Genomic DNA, 16,771 nt, shown 5'->3' with positions numbered 1-16,771 from the left:
CAAATCTTTGCTTCATCTGATCTCCCAGCCCCAAGGAAACTTCAAGAATGAGGAGGGGGTACAGAAGCAAGCTATGCACTTAACTATCTTTTCTATCACTGGGATCATCCCATTCTCTATACTATCAGGTACCCTGGACCAAGCTTAGCGCTCAGCTTTTCTCATAGTATTCCACTGTCCACACTATCTTTTCCACTTACCTAAACCCTGCTTATCCTTCAAAGCCTACTCCTCCTGCAGCCACCGTCCCCCACTTAGTCCGAATGCCTCTTAGCTAAGCAGATAACTTCAGTTACAGAGGGAGAAGGGGCTCAGCAAAGGGAAGAGACTTATGCAAGTTCACTCAGCAGAATTAATTCTTACTGGAAGAAGAGTTTAGGGTCCTGATACCCAATCTAAGGCAGCAGCTCTGTAGCACATTAGGATGGGCGCTGATTATGCCTGGGCATGCTAACCCCCAGAGCCAGAATGTCAGCCCTGAAAGCATCGGACTCCACAGAGTAGTGGAAGAGAACTAGCTTTTATTGGAGGACTAGATGTGGCAGTAGGTGGGGGGCGGGGGAGGGTCTCATCGCACTGGGATCAGGAGCTCATGGGCGGGAGTGGGGCAGGAGCAGGGCCAGGGCTATATGAAGGTGAGGTGAGTAGAAGCAGGGACACCACAGCTTTCCTTGTGTTCCTCAAACAGTTCCTGCAGAGCCTTCATGTAGAGCTTGTGGTAGTGGTCAACTTCCTCCTCGGTGGGGTGGAGGCACCGAGCCACCGGGATGGGGCGGCCCACTGCAGGGAGAGGGGAGATGGGTGAGGCGAGGCCTCTGCTGCCCATGCAGCTGATGGCAGCTTTCTTCCCTAGAAATGAGGACTCACCCACAGTGGTGATGGGTACAGGGAAGGGCAGCAAGCCGCAGAAGTTAGCAGAGAAGAAACTGCGGCCGTGGAAGATGCAAGGAGAAAAGCCCATGAGCTTCTTGAAGGTCATCTGGAACAGGTACTGCCAGGAGTCTTGGGCAAAAGACTTAAGTCTGAAGGAATCATTCTCCCCAAAGGAGTACACAGGCACCAGGGAGGCCCTGGGAAGGAGAGGCAACAGAGAAGAGCGGTGGTCAGGTCAGCAGCTCCTGGAGCCCCAGGGAACAGCATGCCCCTCCCCACACCTCATGATTCCGCTTCCCAAGGCCTTTAAAGCAAATGACAACAGCTACAGAGAAAAATATGGAAGAGGGGACTCCCATTTCCTGAGAAATGACTGTATGCTGGACCTTCCTGTACACATTTCTTCATCTGGTTATTACAACTACACCACTGCAAGTCAGGGGTTAACTCTGTTTCATAGGTAAAGATACATGGCTAAGGCCTTGCTTTTCAAATAGTGCCAGAGAAGGATTTGAACCCCTGATCTGATCTGAAGAGTCTGCTATTTGCACCATGACCTTGACTCTCTTGGAGTGAGAGGAAGCCTGGAAAGTGGACATAGTGCTTGGTGCAGAGTAAACACTCAAGCACTGACACACATGCCTTCTGGTTTAGGGCACAGTGTAAACTCTGGGAACACACAACCCAACCTACAGGGAGCTGGGTATGTAGGGATGGGGAGTGTGCACCCCCAGACACACTGTGAAGTTCTGACCATTAAAAGCAGACTTGACCCAGGCTGGCGTGGCTCAGTGGTTGAGTGCCAGCCTGGGAGAGTCAATCTTTCACACGCTGACGTTTCTCTCCCCACCCCTTCCTCTCTCTCTAAAAAACAAACTAAAACCTTTAAAAAGATAAAAAATAATAAACAAAATCTTAAAAAAAACAGCAGCCCTGGACCGGGCACCAGCACCCCACTCACCCATGCCTCAGTGCCAGGCGCACAAAGCCTTTGCGATTCCGGAGAACAATATGATGCTTCCCTGGGATCGCAAACAGGGCCTCCTGGGCACCCCCGACTATGATGATCACGGCCTGCCCGAGCTGGGGCCGCGACAGAATAAAGTCCAGGCCCCGGCGGTTCACAGAACATAATCCTGCAGGTATGAGGAGGTGGGGAGCAGTCACCACCCCCTGCTTGGCTCCCCAGCCCCTCACGCCATCTTTTAGAATCTGAAGGGTGAGCTCTACAGCCCATTCCTTCCAAACTCCCCTCTCCACCATGCCCGTGTCTCTGTGCTCTGTGGTATCTGTTCCAGCAAGGACACTTGCTCCAAAGCTGTTCACTGATGCTGTCTGTGAACCTGGCTCGTGTCGCCAGATCCCTGAGCTGAGTGGGTGGGGGCTACCCTGGCCGGAGGGCACCCCCTCCCACTCAGCTGGAAGCTCACCAAGAGACATGATGTAGTCACGATAGATTGGGAGGTAGAAGAGTAAGTTCAGCCCGACTACTGAGGGGTGAATCCCAGGGAACAGCTGGGAGAAACCGGTGCCCTCTGTGACGAAATTACAGAAGCTTCCGATGCACATGATCCCATGTGGGTGAGAGCCGAACACATAATTCCGGTCAGGGGGCAGCTCTACTGTTTTTACCAGCTTTAGGGTGTTGGCCAAAATGAGGGGAAGAAAGCATAGAAATCAGGACACCCATTGAAAAGTGTTTCCCCCCACCCCAACAGACTTCAGAGTTCAAGGTCCCAAGGGCAGAGGGGCCCACTCTTGAACACCATTCCACCCCCTGCCCCATTGCCTTACCTTTGGCAGCTGGGGCCCAGGCTCCGGCACAGGGAGTAGTGAATAGGTGGGAGAGGGGAGGGAGGGGGAGGTGGCAGAGTGTCTCTCTGGAGGGTAACCTTTTACCTTGATAGGATAATAATCCCTTAGATGTTTCCAAATGGTCCAGTTCCTCATCCACTCACACCGCCTTCCACCTTGGGGCAGAGAGACAGGGGTGGAAGAAGCCGTGGAGGCACCGAGCTGCCATTTCTCAATGCACGGATCCCCTTTCCAGAACTCACCTTGGTTGGGTGTGTGCCGGTCTAGGAAGAGCCATGCAAAGTAGAGAACAGAAAATGGCCAGAGGGATGTGAAGAGGAGGCAGAATAAAACAAGGGCTGAGAAAAGACCTGGGTGAAAGATGAGAAAGAAAAACCAGTTAGCTTTTGAAACAGGCATTTCATCCAGGTTCCTTTCCTCCACCCTCACATATCTTATCCTCCTGCTAACTCTCATCCCCAGTGGACCTTCTCCCCTTCTCTTTGCCCTCGGGCATCCAGGTGAGTAGAACTCCAGCCTTTCTCCTCCCAGTCCCTTCTCCCCCTGCAGACCCGGGACACCCATGCCTCTCCCACCCTTCGCACCCAGGAAGAGAAAAACTAGCACGTAATGGTAGATGCTCGCTACTTCCAGCCACTGCTTCTGCTGGGTCTTCATGGTGCAGGAGGGCCGCAGGAAAGCGGAGACTCCTATCCCAGTAGCTGCCCTCTGCCTGCAGGTCTCCAGCACCCAGAGGACAAATGAGGAAGGTTCCCGCAGGTGTCTGGGGAGGCTTTCTTGTCCAGGGGCGGAGCCTTTGGGACCTCCCCGGATGCGTGTGTGTGCCGGGGCGAGTTGTGGATGAGGAGATCCTTGGACCCGGGCGTCTCGAAGATGTTCTGAGACTGGCCTTTGAGCTTCCAGAGTCTTTGAGCCTGGGCTGGCTGCAGGGCGGGGAGGAGAGAGGGGCTGTGCGAGGGAAGTGAGGCAACCGCCGTGCGGAAAGGATTGGGAAGACGCTGCAGAGCTCGAGGACTGGGCCTCCACCGCAGTCTGAGCTTCAGTGCAGCCCGACAGGCCCTCGACGCGCGCCCGGGGTCTGTTGGAAGGTCTCCCGGAGTGTCAAGGCCAACTGGAGCTTCGGCCAGGAGGGGAGGGAGGGGGTAGGAGATGGAGGTGGGCTGCGGGGGCGCGCGCATACCTCCCCGGCTGTGCACAAACACACCAACACTGACAGTCTGTTCCCGCCTTTAATTCCAATACCCCCTCTCCCAGTCACCGAGGCATCCAGTAAGAAAGAAGTGGGAGGCGGCGGCGCGCCTAGGTGAGGACGAGGTGCCGGTCGGCCGGGATCCCGTAGCGCCCTTTGTGCTCTTCGAACAGCCCCGTGAGCCTCTCCACGTACAGCGCGTGCAGTGCGTCCACCTGCGCCCGGCTGGGCCGCGGGGTCCGGGGCACCGGGATCGGGGCCCCTACTGTGAGCGGATCGGGGAGACAGCGGTCGCCGGGACTGCCTCTCCTCCCCCTTCCCTCCCGCCCGCAGCGACCGTCGGGAACGGAGGTCGCGGCCCCGGCGGTAGTCAAAGGTCTGTGTGGCCCACAGCCAGGCGGGGCAGCCAGGATCACAGGCCCCAACCAGTGACCTTCGCAGCCCGGGGCGGGAAGCGTGCGAGGGCTGAGCACCCGAGGAGTGGGCGGGCCCTGGCTCACCTACGGTGCAGACCGGCGTGCGGAAGGGCAGGAGGAGGCCCAGGCGGCCGTGGAACAGCGGCAGCGCCACGCTCAGCACGCGCTGCAGCGCTTCCTGAGCCCTCCGCACCCAGGAGCCCGGTGGGTTCGGAAACTGCTGGAAGAGCTCGTTCTCCCCGAAAGAGAAGACAGGCACCAGAGAGGCCCTGGGCGAGCAGAGGCACACCTGACTCTGGGCCCAGGGGCACGCTGTTCTCCTCCTTCACAGGGCAGTCCAGGGTGTGCCCCTCGGGCCGCCCGGCTCCCTCACCCGTGTTCCAGCGCCAACTTGACAAATCCCTTCTGATTCCGGATCCGGAGACTCAGCGCTCCGGGCTTTGCCTCCAGCGCCTCCAGGGGCCCTCCTACGGCCAGGACCGCCACCTGGCCGCCCCCGGGCCGGGACAACAGATGAGCCGCGCTGGCCTTGGCGGAGGACACCAAACCTGGGGAAAGGCAAAGGCCGGAGAGTGGGGGTGGGGGGCGGCTGCCGCCTGGGTCTTCCAGGGCAGAGGAGAGGGAGGAGGGGCAGGTAGCGCTAGGACCAGGAGCCCCCGCCCCCTCGCCCCGCGACGGGAGGAATGCGGGTAAGAGGTGACAGCAGGAAGTAGGGCTCCAGAGCCCGGGCTCCCCACTCCTCACCACTACACATGATGTAGTCCCGGAAGAGAGGTAGATGAAACCAACAGGGCAGCATGAGCAGGTGCGGGCAGAGGCCGGGGAAGGTGCGTGAGAAGCCCGTGGCCTCTGTGCAGAAGTTGCTGAAGGCTCCGATGACCAGGACGCCGTGAGGATGGAAGCCGAAGAGATAGTTGTGGGAGGGATCCAACTCTGCTGTTTTAACCAGCTGGGGGGCAGAGGGTGCACACCCAACCCCGACGACGAGATTGGACTTTGGGGAATGACGTTGGGAAGCGTCTATTCTGTATCCCCGACCCCAACTCGACACCCGGTCCCTGGGGACCCTCACCGAGATGGGGAAGTAGTCCCGGAAATGTCTCCAGACGGCCCAGTTGCGGACCCAGGCAGATCGGCGACCTCCTGCCTGTGGGGTGCCCCTGTCTCCATAGAGCCAGACCAGGTAGAGGACCGCTAGGGTCCAGGCCGGGCCTAGTAGTGCAAGGAGCAGCACGGCCAGGCACACCTGAGCTGCAGAATGGGGAAGGCGGTTTCAGGACCCAGGCGTTTAAGTCCCAGGTTTCCTCTTTGACCCCTCTCCTGTCCCACCTAATTCCTTCACACTTCTTCAAGGACCCCGGAGACCCTGCTCCACCTCCCTCCCTTGTTGTAACGGGGAAGCAGAGCTCCAGGTGGGTGTGAGGAGGTTCCGGGTAGCGCTTGAGGGCCTCACCCAGCACCAAGAAGGAGAAGACCCACTGCAGGACGGCAAATACTTGGAGACACCTGCGGAAGCGGCTGCAAGAGGCTGGCATTTTGTAGAGGAGAGCTGCCCAGGGGCCACCATGGGCTCTTAAACACGCTCCTTTTGGCCCAACCCATCGGCCTTGACCCCTAGCCCTGGTTCCACCCCACTTCTGTCCCCTGTGCTGCCTGGCACACTGTGCTCTGCTGAGCCCCAGTGAGGAAGGGTTAACCACCACCAGAGGTCTTGGAAAGAGCAGGCTGGGGGTGGTAGAGGGGGGTTGACGGAGGTCTTTGGACTTTGTGGCTATCAGGACCTCCCCCTCTGTGAGGAGCCAGCTAGCGGAGGTCTGGGACAGTGACTGGGAGGGGGAGGGTGTGTTTCCAGAGTGCTGTGTACTGTGAATGGCAGGGCTCCCAACACGAGTGACAGCCTCTTGAAAACCCCTTAGTCAGCCTAGGACTAGGTGCGGAGCCCCTCCAGAAGGAAGGACTTTCTGGGTAGATCTTAGGACCAGTGGGCCCATCCTCCAAGTGGGCCAGAGCCAGTCCTCACTGTCGCCATGGCCCTGCGCAGCAATGACCAGAGGCCTGTGGGAGCTGGCACCTTCTGCAGGTCAGGGAATGTCACCTTTTTTTTTTTTTCTTTTTGAAAATTCCAGGTGCGCTTAATGTCAACATCACTACTTTATCTGAGTCTGGTTGTGATGCTTGCTGCCTCTTCAAACTGCACTTTTTCCTTTTAGTATGTCCCATATATTTTTTACCTTTTTGGTTAAAGATTTTATTTATCTGTTTTTAGAGAGAGGGAGAGAAACATCAATGTGCAGGTGATACATCCACCAGTTGCCTCTTGCATGCTCCCAGCTGGGGAGCTGGCCCACAACCCAGGCATGTGCCCTGACTGGGAATCAAACGGGCGACATTGTGGTTTGGAGGCCAGTGCTCAGTCCACTGAGCCACACCAGCTAGGGCCAGTCCTGTATTTGAAAAACATTTTTTTGGTTGTTGAAAGCCAGACAGAATGTACTAGGTAAAATAGGCCTTTAGTGACATGGCGGGAAGGCGTGAGGAAGGGGAAGCATTCTACAGGCTTATGACTAAGGTCTTGATCTTTGAGTGAGGCTGTGGCCTGGGCTGTGTGCTCCCCGCAAGCTTCTCAGGGAGGGGGGAGGGTGTGTTTCCAGAGTGCTGTGTACTGTGAATGGCAGGGCTCCATTCACAGGGGTAGGTAGAGGGGGCCGAGTTGGACATTGTCCTTTCTCTAGGTTTGTCAAGCTCTGATAAAACTCCACCGTGTTGAAGGCTCTGGTAACATAGCATCTCCTGAGCTCAGGCCTTGTTAAGGACAGGATGTGCTGGCAGTGGGAATGCCACTGTTTTAGGAAAATCTGACGCACACACCATCAAGGGTCTCTGTCTCTGCTCTCCTAGCATAAAATACTTTCCCTCCATCATGGTGATTTCCTGATGAAGGTCTCCCCTAAACTGTAAGCAACAAGACTGGAGTAATGTGCTTATTATTGCAGCCCTTGTGATGGGTGCCTGGTGCTGGGAGATGCTCTGTAAGTAAATGCGCCCCCTGGAGGAGACAGGATGAGCCAGCTTCCAATGCCCAGGACCAACTGCTCGGGCTGGCACACACTTTCTGTCCCACTCTTGTGCAGCCTTCCTCATCCAGGACCTTACCAGGAGGTATTTTCTTCTGCCCCTGCCCAGCCCACGTCCATCTACAGGGCATGAGATGAAGGCGGTGGGCGGGGGAGCAGGGTGAGATGAACTTCAAAGTCTGGCCAGAGAAGTGCTCAGTCCACTTGGTAAGGTGACCCACCCACTCAGATGACTCATCCCCCACCCCCAGGAAGGAAGGCTTCTTAGGGAAGGTTTCCTGGGGGTCTAAGCAGGAGGTAGAAAATGTCCTGGGACAGGTGAACAGGCCTTCTTGGTTTTTAAAAGTCTTTTTCTGCAAGGGAACAGTTGGGACATAAATTCAGTAAGGTAGGCTGGTTGGTACAAGGCTGGGCAGACCAAGCTCAAGGGGCAGGCACAGCCGGCTGTCCTCAGGGTTCCTGGGTGGAGGGGTCTTGGCAAGAGCTTGACAGCCCCCTAGAGGCTGGAGGCAGGACTTGTTCTCAGGAGGTCTCATCTTTTGGGGAGGTGGGATGTGATTCCAACATTTTATTTGCGACATTGAAATTTGAATGTCATATCGTTTCCACCTGTCACAAAACATGATTCTTTTGTTTCTTTTCAACCATTTAATAATGTAAATACTTTCCGCCCTGGCTGGTGTAGCTCAGTGGATTGAGTGCCAGCCTGTGAATCAAGGGGTCGCAGGTTCAATTCCCAGTCAGGGCACATGCCTGGGTTGCGGGCTGGGTCCCCAGTGGGGGGTGCGTGAGAAGCAGTGACACACTGATGTTTCTCTCCTCCTCTTTCTCCTTTCCTTCCCTTCTCCCAAGATAAATAATCTTAAAAAAAACAGAAAGTAAAAGCGTGAACACTTTCAACTCTGGCCAGTGTGGCTAATTGGTTGGGCATTGTTCAGCAAAGCAAAAGGTCACGCGTTCAATTCCAGCTCAGGGTTCATGCCTGGACTGTGTGTGGGTCTCAGGTCATCCCAGTGTGGGGCACCTGTGAGAGGCAGCTGATCAGTGTTTCTCTTTCACATTCATGTTTCTCTCTCACGTTCATGTTTCTCTCCCTCTTCCTCCCTTCCCCTCTAAGAATAAATAAAATCTCTGAAAAATAATAAATAAAAATATAAACACCTTTGCTACTTCACAGGTTGTGAGAAGGTCTCTCTTCCAAGGCTACTTCATATTCCTCTTCCAGGAAGTTTTCCTTGGGATGAGCCACAGGGCTTTCCCTTTCCTGACACCCCAGTGGCAGTTAAGGCCCCGGCCTGCCTTCCCTCGTGGGACACATGCCTCCAAGGAGCCTTCCTTCTCTGACCACCGTCCCTGAAGCCCGGCTCAGGGATATGCTACCCCACCCTTAGGTAAAGGAGAAGTGCCATCAAGAGATGAGAGACTCAGGGAGAAGTGTGTGGGGGTTGGGTGGGGGTGACTTTCAGCTGAACCTGACAGTGAAGTCTTTTTGGTTTGTCCCCTCCAAGGTAATTCCCCAGCTCAGTCAGTAAAGGGCAGTGAGGAATGGGATCCAGGGAAGCTTCCAGGGTCCCATACATTCTGCTTCTGCCTTTTCCTCTTCTCGGTTCTTTTTCTTTGTAGTAAGTCCAATCTCTCTCTACTCTGGATGGCAGGAGGGGTACAAGGTCAACAAGCAGGTGAAAGACAATAAGTGGACTCAAGAATTACAAATCCTCCTTTATTGGGAGTGAGGCTAAGAAACAATAAGTTATCACATGGGGAACCTCCCCAGAAACTCTTTCTCCACGAACCCTCGGGGGCTGAGGGGAGGCTCAAGGGGGCTCCGGGAGCTTCCTGAGACAGCTGTGTGTTGTGGGAGACAGTGAGGTGAGACATTCAGTCCCAGACACACCGGACGCACACTCAGTGAGCGAGGAGCCAGCCAGACGCCCTCCGAGGAGTAGGGCACAAGAAGGCACGGTGGTAGGAGAGGTTTGGCAGAGTGGTTGAGCGTCAGGGGTCGACAAAGGACACCATGATGTAGCGAGTGCCCCTCGTGGTGGGCAGCCCCTCATGGTAGTGGGTGAGACGGCCAGGGTGCAGGAGCCCCCAGCCCTTCCGTGGGGCCGAGACCACACAGTCATAGCGCAGGAAGCGGCAGCCACCTCCCTGGGAAGGGGACGGAAGGGGACAATGAGAAGGCATGGGGTTGGGGACAGACAGATGCAAGGACATACGAGGCAGATAAAAAAGATAAGGGAGGGGGAAGGCAGGGGGTTTGGGGAGACACAGGAGCAAGGAGGAGGCAGCCAGCCTAGAAGTGATCCAGGACAGGGTACCAGCAAAGAAACTGGGGAACGCGCAGGGGGCGGGCTGCGGGCAGGGAGGGTGACTGAGGGCTGCGTGCAGGGTTGTAAGAGGCAGACACGGGGCCCCAGGGGAGGAGAGAGAGTGTGAGTGTAGGGACCCTGGTGGCACCCTGAAACAGGAAGACACGAGGGGCTCACCTCATAATCCAGGCCCTTGTGGTTAAGGGCAACGTTGAGAGTAAAGGTGGATGAGTCATGATGTGGCCGTAGAGAGGGCTGTTCATCTGGCCGGTAGCGGACCACAAAGTTCATCACTGCCCGGGTCTGGGGGGACACAAGAAAAGAGGATGGAGGGATGACCCTCAGGCTGAGGGGCCCTTCTAAGGAGGTGACAGCCCCAGTCCAGGGAGTGGCAGTGGCTGCAGGGGCCGGGCAGGCTCCCTCCAGGGTGGATCTCCTGTGGTATTTCTTTCCACGGGGCCCCAAATGCTACAGGGGCCGGAAGGGTGCTGCGTGGAAACTCCCAGTTTGGACTGGGGTGTGGGAAGTTTGAAGGGGCGAGGGTGGCAGCAGTGGCAGCCCACCTTGGTATGGTAGCCTGGAAATAGCTTCTCGGTCATGGGCCCCACGTATGTCCTCAGCAGCTGCAGCCACTGGTCCTCATAGCCCACCTGCTTCATGTGGATGTCCACAGTGGGCACGTTCTCGTAGCCGCCAGCCAGTCTGGAGTCCTGTGCACAGTGGGCACTGAGCCCCTGACAGCAGTGCCAGGCCCGCCCCATGCCCCGGTCCTCTTGCTCCCAGGCCTGAAAGCCTGTGTTCCCTCATCTGGAACAGCCTCAATCACATCTTAGCTTGACTCGCTCTTACAGTCTCTTCAAGTCTCAGCTAAGATGTCACCTCTTCTGCGAAGCTGCTTGGTCCCCCACGTCACGTTTAGGCCAAGGGCCCCTCCTCTGGCTCCCACAGTACCTGGGCTGCTGCTGCTAACGACAGCCGCAGCTGAGAGGGCGAGTGCGGCCTGCAAAGCTCACCAGCGCATCTGCACAACCTGGGTCCATGGCTGGCACCCAGCGCTTGCCCAGCAAGGATTTCTTGAACGAATAAATAAATGCAGTTGTGACCCTTACAGGCCCTCTCCCCGATAGGGACTCCTCTCTGTCCCCACTCTCCTGGTACTACTTTCCCTCCATCAGACAGACCCAGCACCTCGCTCTCCCTAGAAGGCCCCCCGCCCCGCCCCAGCCCCTGTCACCTCATGCCGGCCTCCTGACCACTGGCCGTAGTGCTCCATCTCCTCCACCAGCTCATCGCACATTTGGTCCGACAGCAGAGGGAACCAGTACACATCTGGGCACGGCTAAGAACAGCCAGGGAAGAACAACAGGGCTGGGAGACACTCAGGGAGGGGACGGGCAGCCAATGAAGGACAGAAAAAGCAGGGAGCAGAAAAGGAAGCCGGGAGGTGAGAGAGGCTGGGGGAACGGGGTCGGAGCGTGGGGATGGGCCGTGGCAAGGGCTCGGCCAAGAGAGGCCAGCCGGACACGGAGGGAGTGGCACTGAGAACACAGCACACATGGCAGGAGAGTCCTGGGCCACAGATTCTGGGACTGTGCTTTTCAGACTTCCTTACAAAAATGGCATTTTGCCTGTCATACCAATGTACCCAGTAGACAAGAGGAGCTCACTGACTAATGCTGGGGTTGGGGGGCTGAAAGCCTATCTGATCAGCCTCTGCCTTCATCTTGCCCGAGCAGAAAACCCTAAGACACCTAGGGGAAGTCAGTTTGGAAACCACTAGTCCAGGCAGTGGACCCAAGGGGGTGACAGCCATCGGGACAGTCAGGAGTCCTGCGTGGGGCTTACCTGTTCCACGAGTCCCTCCTCTTCAAGGGCCCGGCTGTAGTTCTCGTGAATGTACTGCTCCTTCCAGTCCTGGGGCGGAGGCAGGGGAGCACACCTCGATGTGTGTCTTTTTGTTTCATCTGGTCCCACCCGGGAAGCCCCAGCGCCTGGACAGCCCCTCCCTGGGCAGCAGCAGGTCCTGTAAGGGTTTGCATGCCCACGTGCACCCACCTACAGTGAAGGGCACTCACATTTTTTGAGCAAGGGAGCCACTACTCACTAGGGGGTTGTCAAAGATCTGCCAGAGGTCAGGATGCAGGTGGTCTGTGTCGTAACGGGAAGTGGCCAGGAGTCGGCCAAACTCGTGCTGATTGCTGAGGTGGAGGAAGATGCCCTGGAGTGGAGAGAGGATGTGAGCAGGAGACACGAGGTCTCAGCACCTCCCAGCACCCCAGCACTGGGTCCAACCGCCCTGCTCACCTTCTCCCGCAGGCTCTTACAGAAGGCCATGTCCGGGTCAGTGTCGCTGCCCGAAAACACCTCCCTCTGGGGCAGCTCTGTCCTCAGGGTCTCCCCTTGGATCACATATACCTGGGAAATGTAGGGCACATTCCACACGCCCCTGGAGGTGCCCACACTAAGGTCAGCAAGGTGGGTGGCCCCCACAATTCTGCCCAGTTCAGCCTTGGATCCCTCCCCTCAGGGTACCCCACTCTCTCAGCCAGGAGGCCCTGTCACTTCCTCTGTCAGGCACTGTGGTTGCAACCCTCTCATGTCCCGCTCCACAGTCAGTTCCTACCCCAGAGCCACACCAGACCCCTGAGACTGTTCAGGCCCAGCTGGGAGGAGGAGAGGGGCTGCAGCCCGGGCAGGACTCACACTCGCTTCTGCTGCACTAACTCCACATAGTCCTCAGAGCGGGCGTAGTACTCATCGGGGCTCAGGGCTCCCCAGAAGTTGGACCACAGCTTTCCATGGCGGGACAGCATGGGTGCTATGACCTTCCTGTGAACAGTGGGAGGTGAGGACTGGGCAGCGGAGAGTCCCATGCCCAGGGAACGAGCGGGGGGCTTCTGGGGGACTACTTGGGGGCCCTCTGGCTGAGCCAGGAAAGTAACCTGTTCTCTTCAATGAGGATGCGCAGGACCTGCTGGTTGGTAATGACAGCATCAGCATCCAGGCTGAAGTAGAATTCACAGTCGGGGTCCTGCCGACAGCTATCCCTGGTGGGGACAGACAACAGACAAAAGAACTGAAATTGAAGCAGGTGGGGGAAGGAGGGGACTGCAGAGTGGGAGAAACTGCCCCTCTCTGGAACCCCCAGGTTGTCTAGTCTGTGAAAGAGGGGCAAGGGAGGGACAGAATGCTGGGCAGGCAGCACTGTGAGGCCATGGAAAAGCTGGATGGTAGGTGGAGGGGGAAGGGGGACGCAGTGGGTGGCAGCCTCACTCCCTCCCACCCCTTGCTCCCCTACAGTCCTCCCTGCCCAGATTTCACTCACATGGCCATGTCCCTGGCCTCGCCTGGAGTCAGAGCCTCTTCTGGCCCCACCAGCTTCACTGCTGAGAAGTGGTTCTGGAGCTGAGGCCAGGAGTCTGCAATGTGGGGCTCGTGGTACACCTCCTGGAGATGGGAGGAAATGGGAGATGGTGCTGAGAGGGCAGAAAAGATGACCCTGAGGGGTGCGATGGAGAGGAAAGGAGGCAAGTGAACAGGGTGTTGGAAGCAATCTGGAGTGGGAGGGGCAGGAGTCCCTCAGGGCAGGTCCCTCGGGAGGGCCTAATGGAGAGGCTGCCAGGGTGTCTTACGTTGTTATGCAGGAAAAGGGTGATCCTGTCGGAGGGATAGTCCAGGAGCATTAGCCGTTGCAGGAAGCGGGGCAGGAATGGGGTAGGTTGTTCTACAAACACAGCCAGAAGCACCCGGGGGGGAGGCTGGAAAATACACAACAGGGCTCACAGGAAAGCCCAGAACCCCACCTGGTCTGTCTTCTACCACCCACCTGGCCAGGTTTGGGGCTTTCGGAGCTTTGCCCCCCACTGCTGTCTAGCATGCTCTCCCTGCATCCCCTGCTTCAATGTGCTCTCCTGCCCCACCACTTCTTACCTGCCCCCCCGGGAGTGTCCTCCGGTCCCGGTCACAGAACCCACAGCCTCCCCCAGGAGTCCAGCCATTGGGGACATAGTTTCCCAGGTAATTCAGCTGTAGCTGTTGGGAGAGACAGAAAGAGAGGCTGAGATACAGGAGTCCAGGACCGGACATGAGGTAGATTGGGTAGATAGACAGGAACAAGGAAGTGGGGGAGCAGCGGACACTTGGAACCTCTCCTAGCACCTCTGTGGCTGGGACTGGGGAGGACCGACTGCTCGGAAGGGTTGGAGGTACCTCGGGGCTAGGATGAGGTCTGGGGCAGGGACAGAGGTTGTGGGGCCAAGCCTGGGACAGGGTGAGGGGCTGGGACCAGGTATGGGGCTGAGGGTGTGAGTCTCTGGGGCACCTTGGTGGGACCATTTCCATGCACCACCACAGGAAGCGTATCGTAGGCCACATTCCGTATACGCACACGATTCCGATCAAACTTTAAAACCACCTCATCTGGGAAAGAAAAGTCAGGATTTAGACTCCCTTTCTCTTGAAGCTGCTGAGCAGCAGGTGCTTCTAAATATGAGGGAATCCAGCTTCTCTAATAACCTCCTGGGGAGCTCCTCCGCTTACTACTGGTGTGACCTGGGCAAGGCACCAGCCCCTCAGAGAGACAGTCTCCTCGTCTGTAAGAGGTAGATAACCACAGACCCCAGCTCCACTTTGTAGGATTGCTGTGTTAATGAGATTACAGAGGTAAAGCCCCTGGCCCAGGGCCTTGACACACAGTATTTTCATAGATGTTGTATGATGGCCACTGCTTTTACTACTGTTAGCACTGTGCAACTTTACCTATCAGCCATTCAGATGTTTAATAAGTTAACATGAAGGTGAGCTGAAGACCACCCCAGTTCCACCAGGAGCTCCTCCCTAATTCAGGACCCCAGCAGTCTCTCTTATCTTCCCTTCTGATTGCCTTTCTGCTCACCTAACGCCCCATTGAGGTTCTGAAAGATCCGTGATTTATGATCCAGATTGAGGCTGAGTTTCTCCTGGATGGGATGAGATGGGGCAGTTAATTCAAGAAGGGGTGAGACAACATCTCTCACTCTTTTCTCTTTACGTCTTCCCCAAACCCTTTTACCCCTTCTCTCCCATTCAGCCTGAGGTCTGCCATGCCCACAGGGCTGAAAGTGGTCACCCCTCCTCTGTCCGTCCCTACCCTCAGTCCTGGGTCCAGGTAGAGTCGAGTGTAGAACAGCTGATCATCATCGTCGTCCTTGTACTTCCACTGGCGGACAATTTGGTGGATGGTAGGAGCGAAGCCAATGAATCCTGTGGGGGGAGGGGAGGTGCTGACTCAAAGACTCCCTTTGTCCCATGAACCTGTCCTCACTCCCTCTCTGGCTCCTGGGCACCTGGAACACTCCAGACCCCACACTCTCAGCCCCTCTGCTTCAGGCACTCTGCCACTCACCACCAGAGTTGAGGAAGCGCTTCCCTGTGCCCACCTCAGGGTACTGCTCTGCCAGCCCCCACTCAGGCCAGCAGAAGCTCTCGGCAGAGAACAGCAGGCGGCTGCCACTCTGAACGAACTTCTTCAGCAGCTCTGAGGGGCTGCCGGCCAAAATCACATCATAGCTGGCAAGGAAGGGCAGGATGAACAGACAGCCGCTAGGACCCTCAGTATCCTCACCTCCTTCCTCTTGTTTGCCCCACCCATTTCTCCCCATCTCTAGCCTCTTTACCTGTCCACAAACATGATGACCATATCCTCCTGGTCTGCATATTTCTCCATTTCCTTCTTTAGCCACCTGACCTTCTGTCCTCCACCAACAGTTCGGGCTACATCACCCCCTCGCCACTCCTCTCCCAGGCCCAGGGTCTGTGGGGGAGATCCACCACGCCAGGGAAGGATTCAGCTGGCCAGGCTCACCATGGGGCCCCAGGCATCCAGCCCTCAGCCCACTCCTCCAGCTGGAAGCCATCCATCCCCACCTCCTAGCGCCCACAAGGGCATTCCTCTCACCCGCACTGTGTAGTTGAAGAACTCCGCTGATTGCAGGAAACGCCGGTACCCCTCCGTCTCGGCTGTGGCCACGGTGATCACCAGCAACTTCTCTGTCACCAGTCGAGAATTGGCAGTCGGGACCCACTCACCCAGCTCATTGCCTGCCCCACGTGCTCCACTCACCTCAGGCCCCCTTCCCCTCCCTCAAGCTCTGCTGAAGTCCCTTGCTTCTTTTTTTCCATTCCCTCTTAAAATCTTCCCCCTGAGAAACTTCGGCCCCAGTGAGAGCTATGGGAGTGACACCCAGGAATTCGGGGTCACTTAAAAGCGGGAGGATGAAAACAGTTCAGGGTCGGGAGCGAGTCGTTTGGTCCCAAGGAGCACGCTGGGCAGGGGAGAGACCGCCCCGCGCCGCTCCAGCTTCCTCCAAGCCCCAGCCCGCAGACACGTCAGCCCGGAGCTCACCGGGCACTCCCTGGGAGTTTCACCTGGGTTGACTGGGTGGCCACCCCGGGGACGGTCCGAGGCCGAGGCCGCAGCCGCGGCTTCAGGAGGTGGTGGTAGCAGCAGCAGCAGCAGCAACAACAGCAGGAGCCGGAGTCCCAGGCCCCAGGAGGCCATGGCGGGGAGCTGGCTGAGACCGCACACAGGCGGGCAATGGGCTCCGGCTGCGTGCCTGGATCCCAACTATGGAGCGAGGTGGCTCTAGAAAGGCGATCGGGGCTGCAGTGCGACCCAGGAGGGGCCGGGCCGGGGCTCCGCCCTGGAAAAAAGGCGTATCCGGAGGCTACAGAAAACTCTAGATGCAGGCGCCCCAGACAAGGCGAGGATTGTCCCTGGACGCCGGCTCGTGGACTGCGCGGTGCGGGCGGAGGGGCCGCTGGGCCGTGAGGCGAAAGAGGGGCGGGGGCTTGGGCGGGTGAGCACTAGCTGAGGATTTTGGTAGAGACAGCCCAGCCCACCGCTCAGCAGACACTTGAGGAAACTGAAACCCCGAGAGGGGAAGTGACCGCTTGCGGGTCCGACCAGACGCGGAGGCGGGTCTTTGCTACAGCCCTGCCCCGTCGGCGGGGCAGGAGACAGAACGAGGCTGGGAGGGCGCGCAGAGCGGGAACGGGTGGAGGAGCGAGCGGAAGAGAGGGAAAATGCCGAAGAGTCTGAAGCTCCAGGGGAGC

The 16,771-nt window shown here is 57.4% G+C and overlaps 3 protein-coding genes across 3 annotated transcripts; all 3 read right to left on the bottom strand.

Moving 5' to 3' along the window:
- Positions 1-511: 511 nt before the first annotated feature.
- On the bottom strand, positions 512-3,501 carry MOGAT3 (monoacylglycerol O-acyltransferase 3). The gene is made up of 7 exons (XM_045819524.1): positions 3,264-3,501; positions 2,931-3,038; positions 2,773-2,843; positions 2,304-2,508; positions 1,835-2,009; positions 868-1,070; positions 512-780 (listed from the first exon to the last, which is right to left on the bottom strand). Exons 1-7 carry the CDS (start codon positions 3,343-3,345, stop codon positions 626-628), a joined length of 999 nt encoding a protein of 332 aa, XP_045675480.1. The 5' UTR covers positions 3,346-3,501; the 3' UTR covers positions 512-625.
- Positions 3,502-3,903: 402 nt separating this feature from the next.
- Positions 3,904-5,870, bottom strand: LOC123806398 (2-acylglycerol O-acyltransferase 2-like). The gene is made up of 6 exons (XM_045819523.1): positions 5,747-5,870; positions 5,366-5,544; positions 5,038-5,242; positions 4,667-4,841; positions 4,378-4,562; positions 3,904-4,142 (listed from the first exon to the last, which is right to left on the bottom strand). Exons 1-6 carry the CDS (start codon positions 5,826-5,828, stop codon positions 3,988-3,990), a joined length of 981 nt encoding a protein of 326 aa, XP_045675479.1. The 5' UTR covers positions 5,829-5,870; the 3' UTR covers positions 3,904-3,987.
- Positions 5,871-9,073: 3,203 nt separating this feature from the next.
- On the bottom strand, positions 9,074-16,598 carry PLOD3 (procollagen-lysine,2-oxoglutarate 5-dioxygenase 3). Its single transcript, XM_045819654.1, has 19 exons — positions 16,085-16,598; positions 15,615-15,706; positions 15,334-15,470; positions 15,063-15,226; positions 14,808-14,920; positions 14,574-14,637; positions 14,001-14,098; positions 13,610-13,711; positions 13,312-13,437; positions 13,005-13,126; positions 12,622-12,726; positions 12,383-12,508; positions 11,984-12,125; positions 11,784-11,897; positions 11,525-11,593; positions 10,914-11,018; positions 10,243-10,389; positions 9,857-9,982; positions 9,074-9,518 (listed from the first exon to the last, which is right to left on the bottom strand). Exons 1-19 carry the CDS (start codon positions 16,215-16,217, stop codon positions 9,363-9,365), a joined length of 2,241 nt encoding a protein of 746 aa, XP_045675610.1. The 5' UTR covers positions 16,218-16,598; the 3' UTR covers positions 9,074-9,362.
- Between the last annotated feature and the right edge of the window lie 173 nt (positions 16,599-16,771).

Source organism: Phyllostomus hastatus, unplaced genomic scaffold (assembly GCF_019186645.2).
Source record: "Phyllostomus hastatus isolate PE091 unplaced genomic scaffold, TTU_PhHast_1.1 phas_scaffold_385, whole genome shotgun sequence".
NCBI lineage: Eukaryota > Metazoa > Chordata > Mammalia > Chiroptera > Phyllostomidae > Phyllostomus > Phyllostomus hastatus.
Note: the sequence above shows the minus strand (reverse complement) of the source record. Positions and strands in the feature narration are given on the sequence as shown.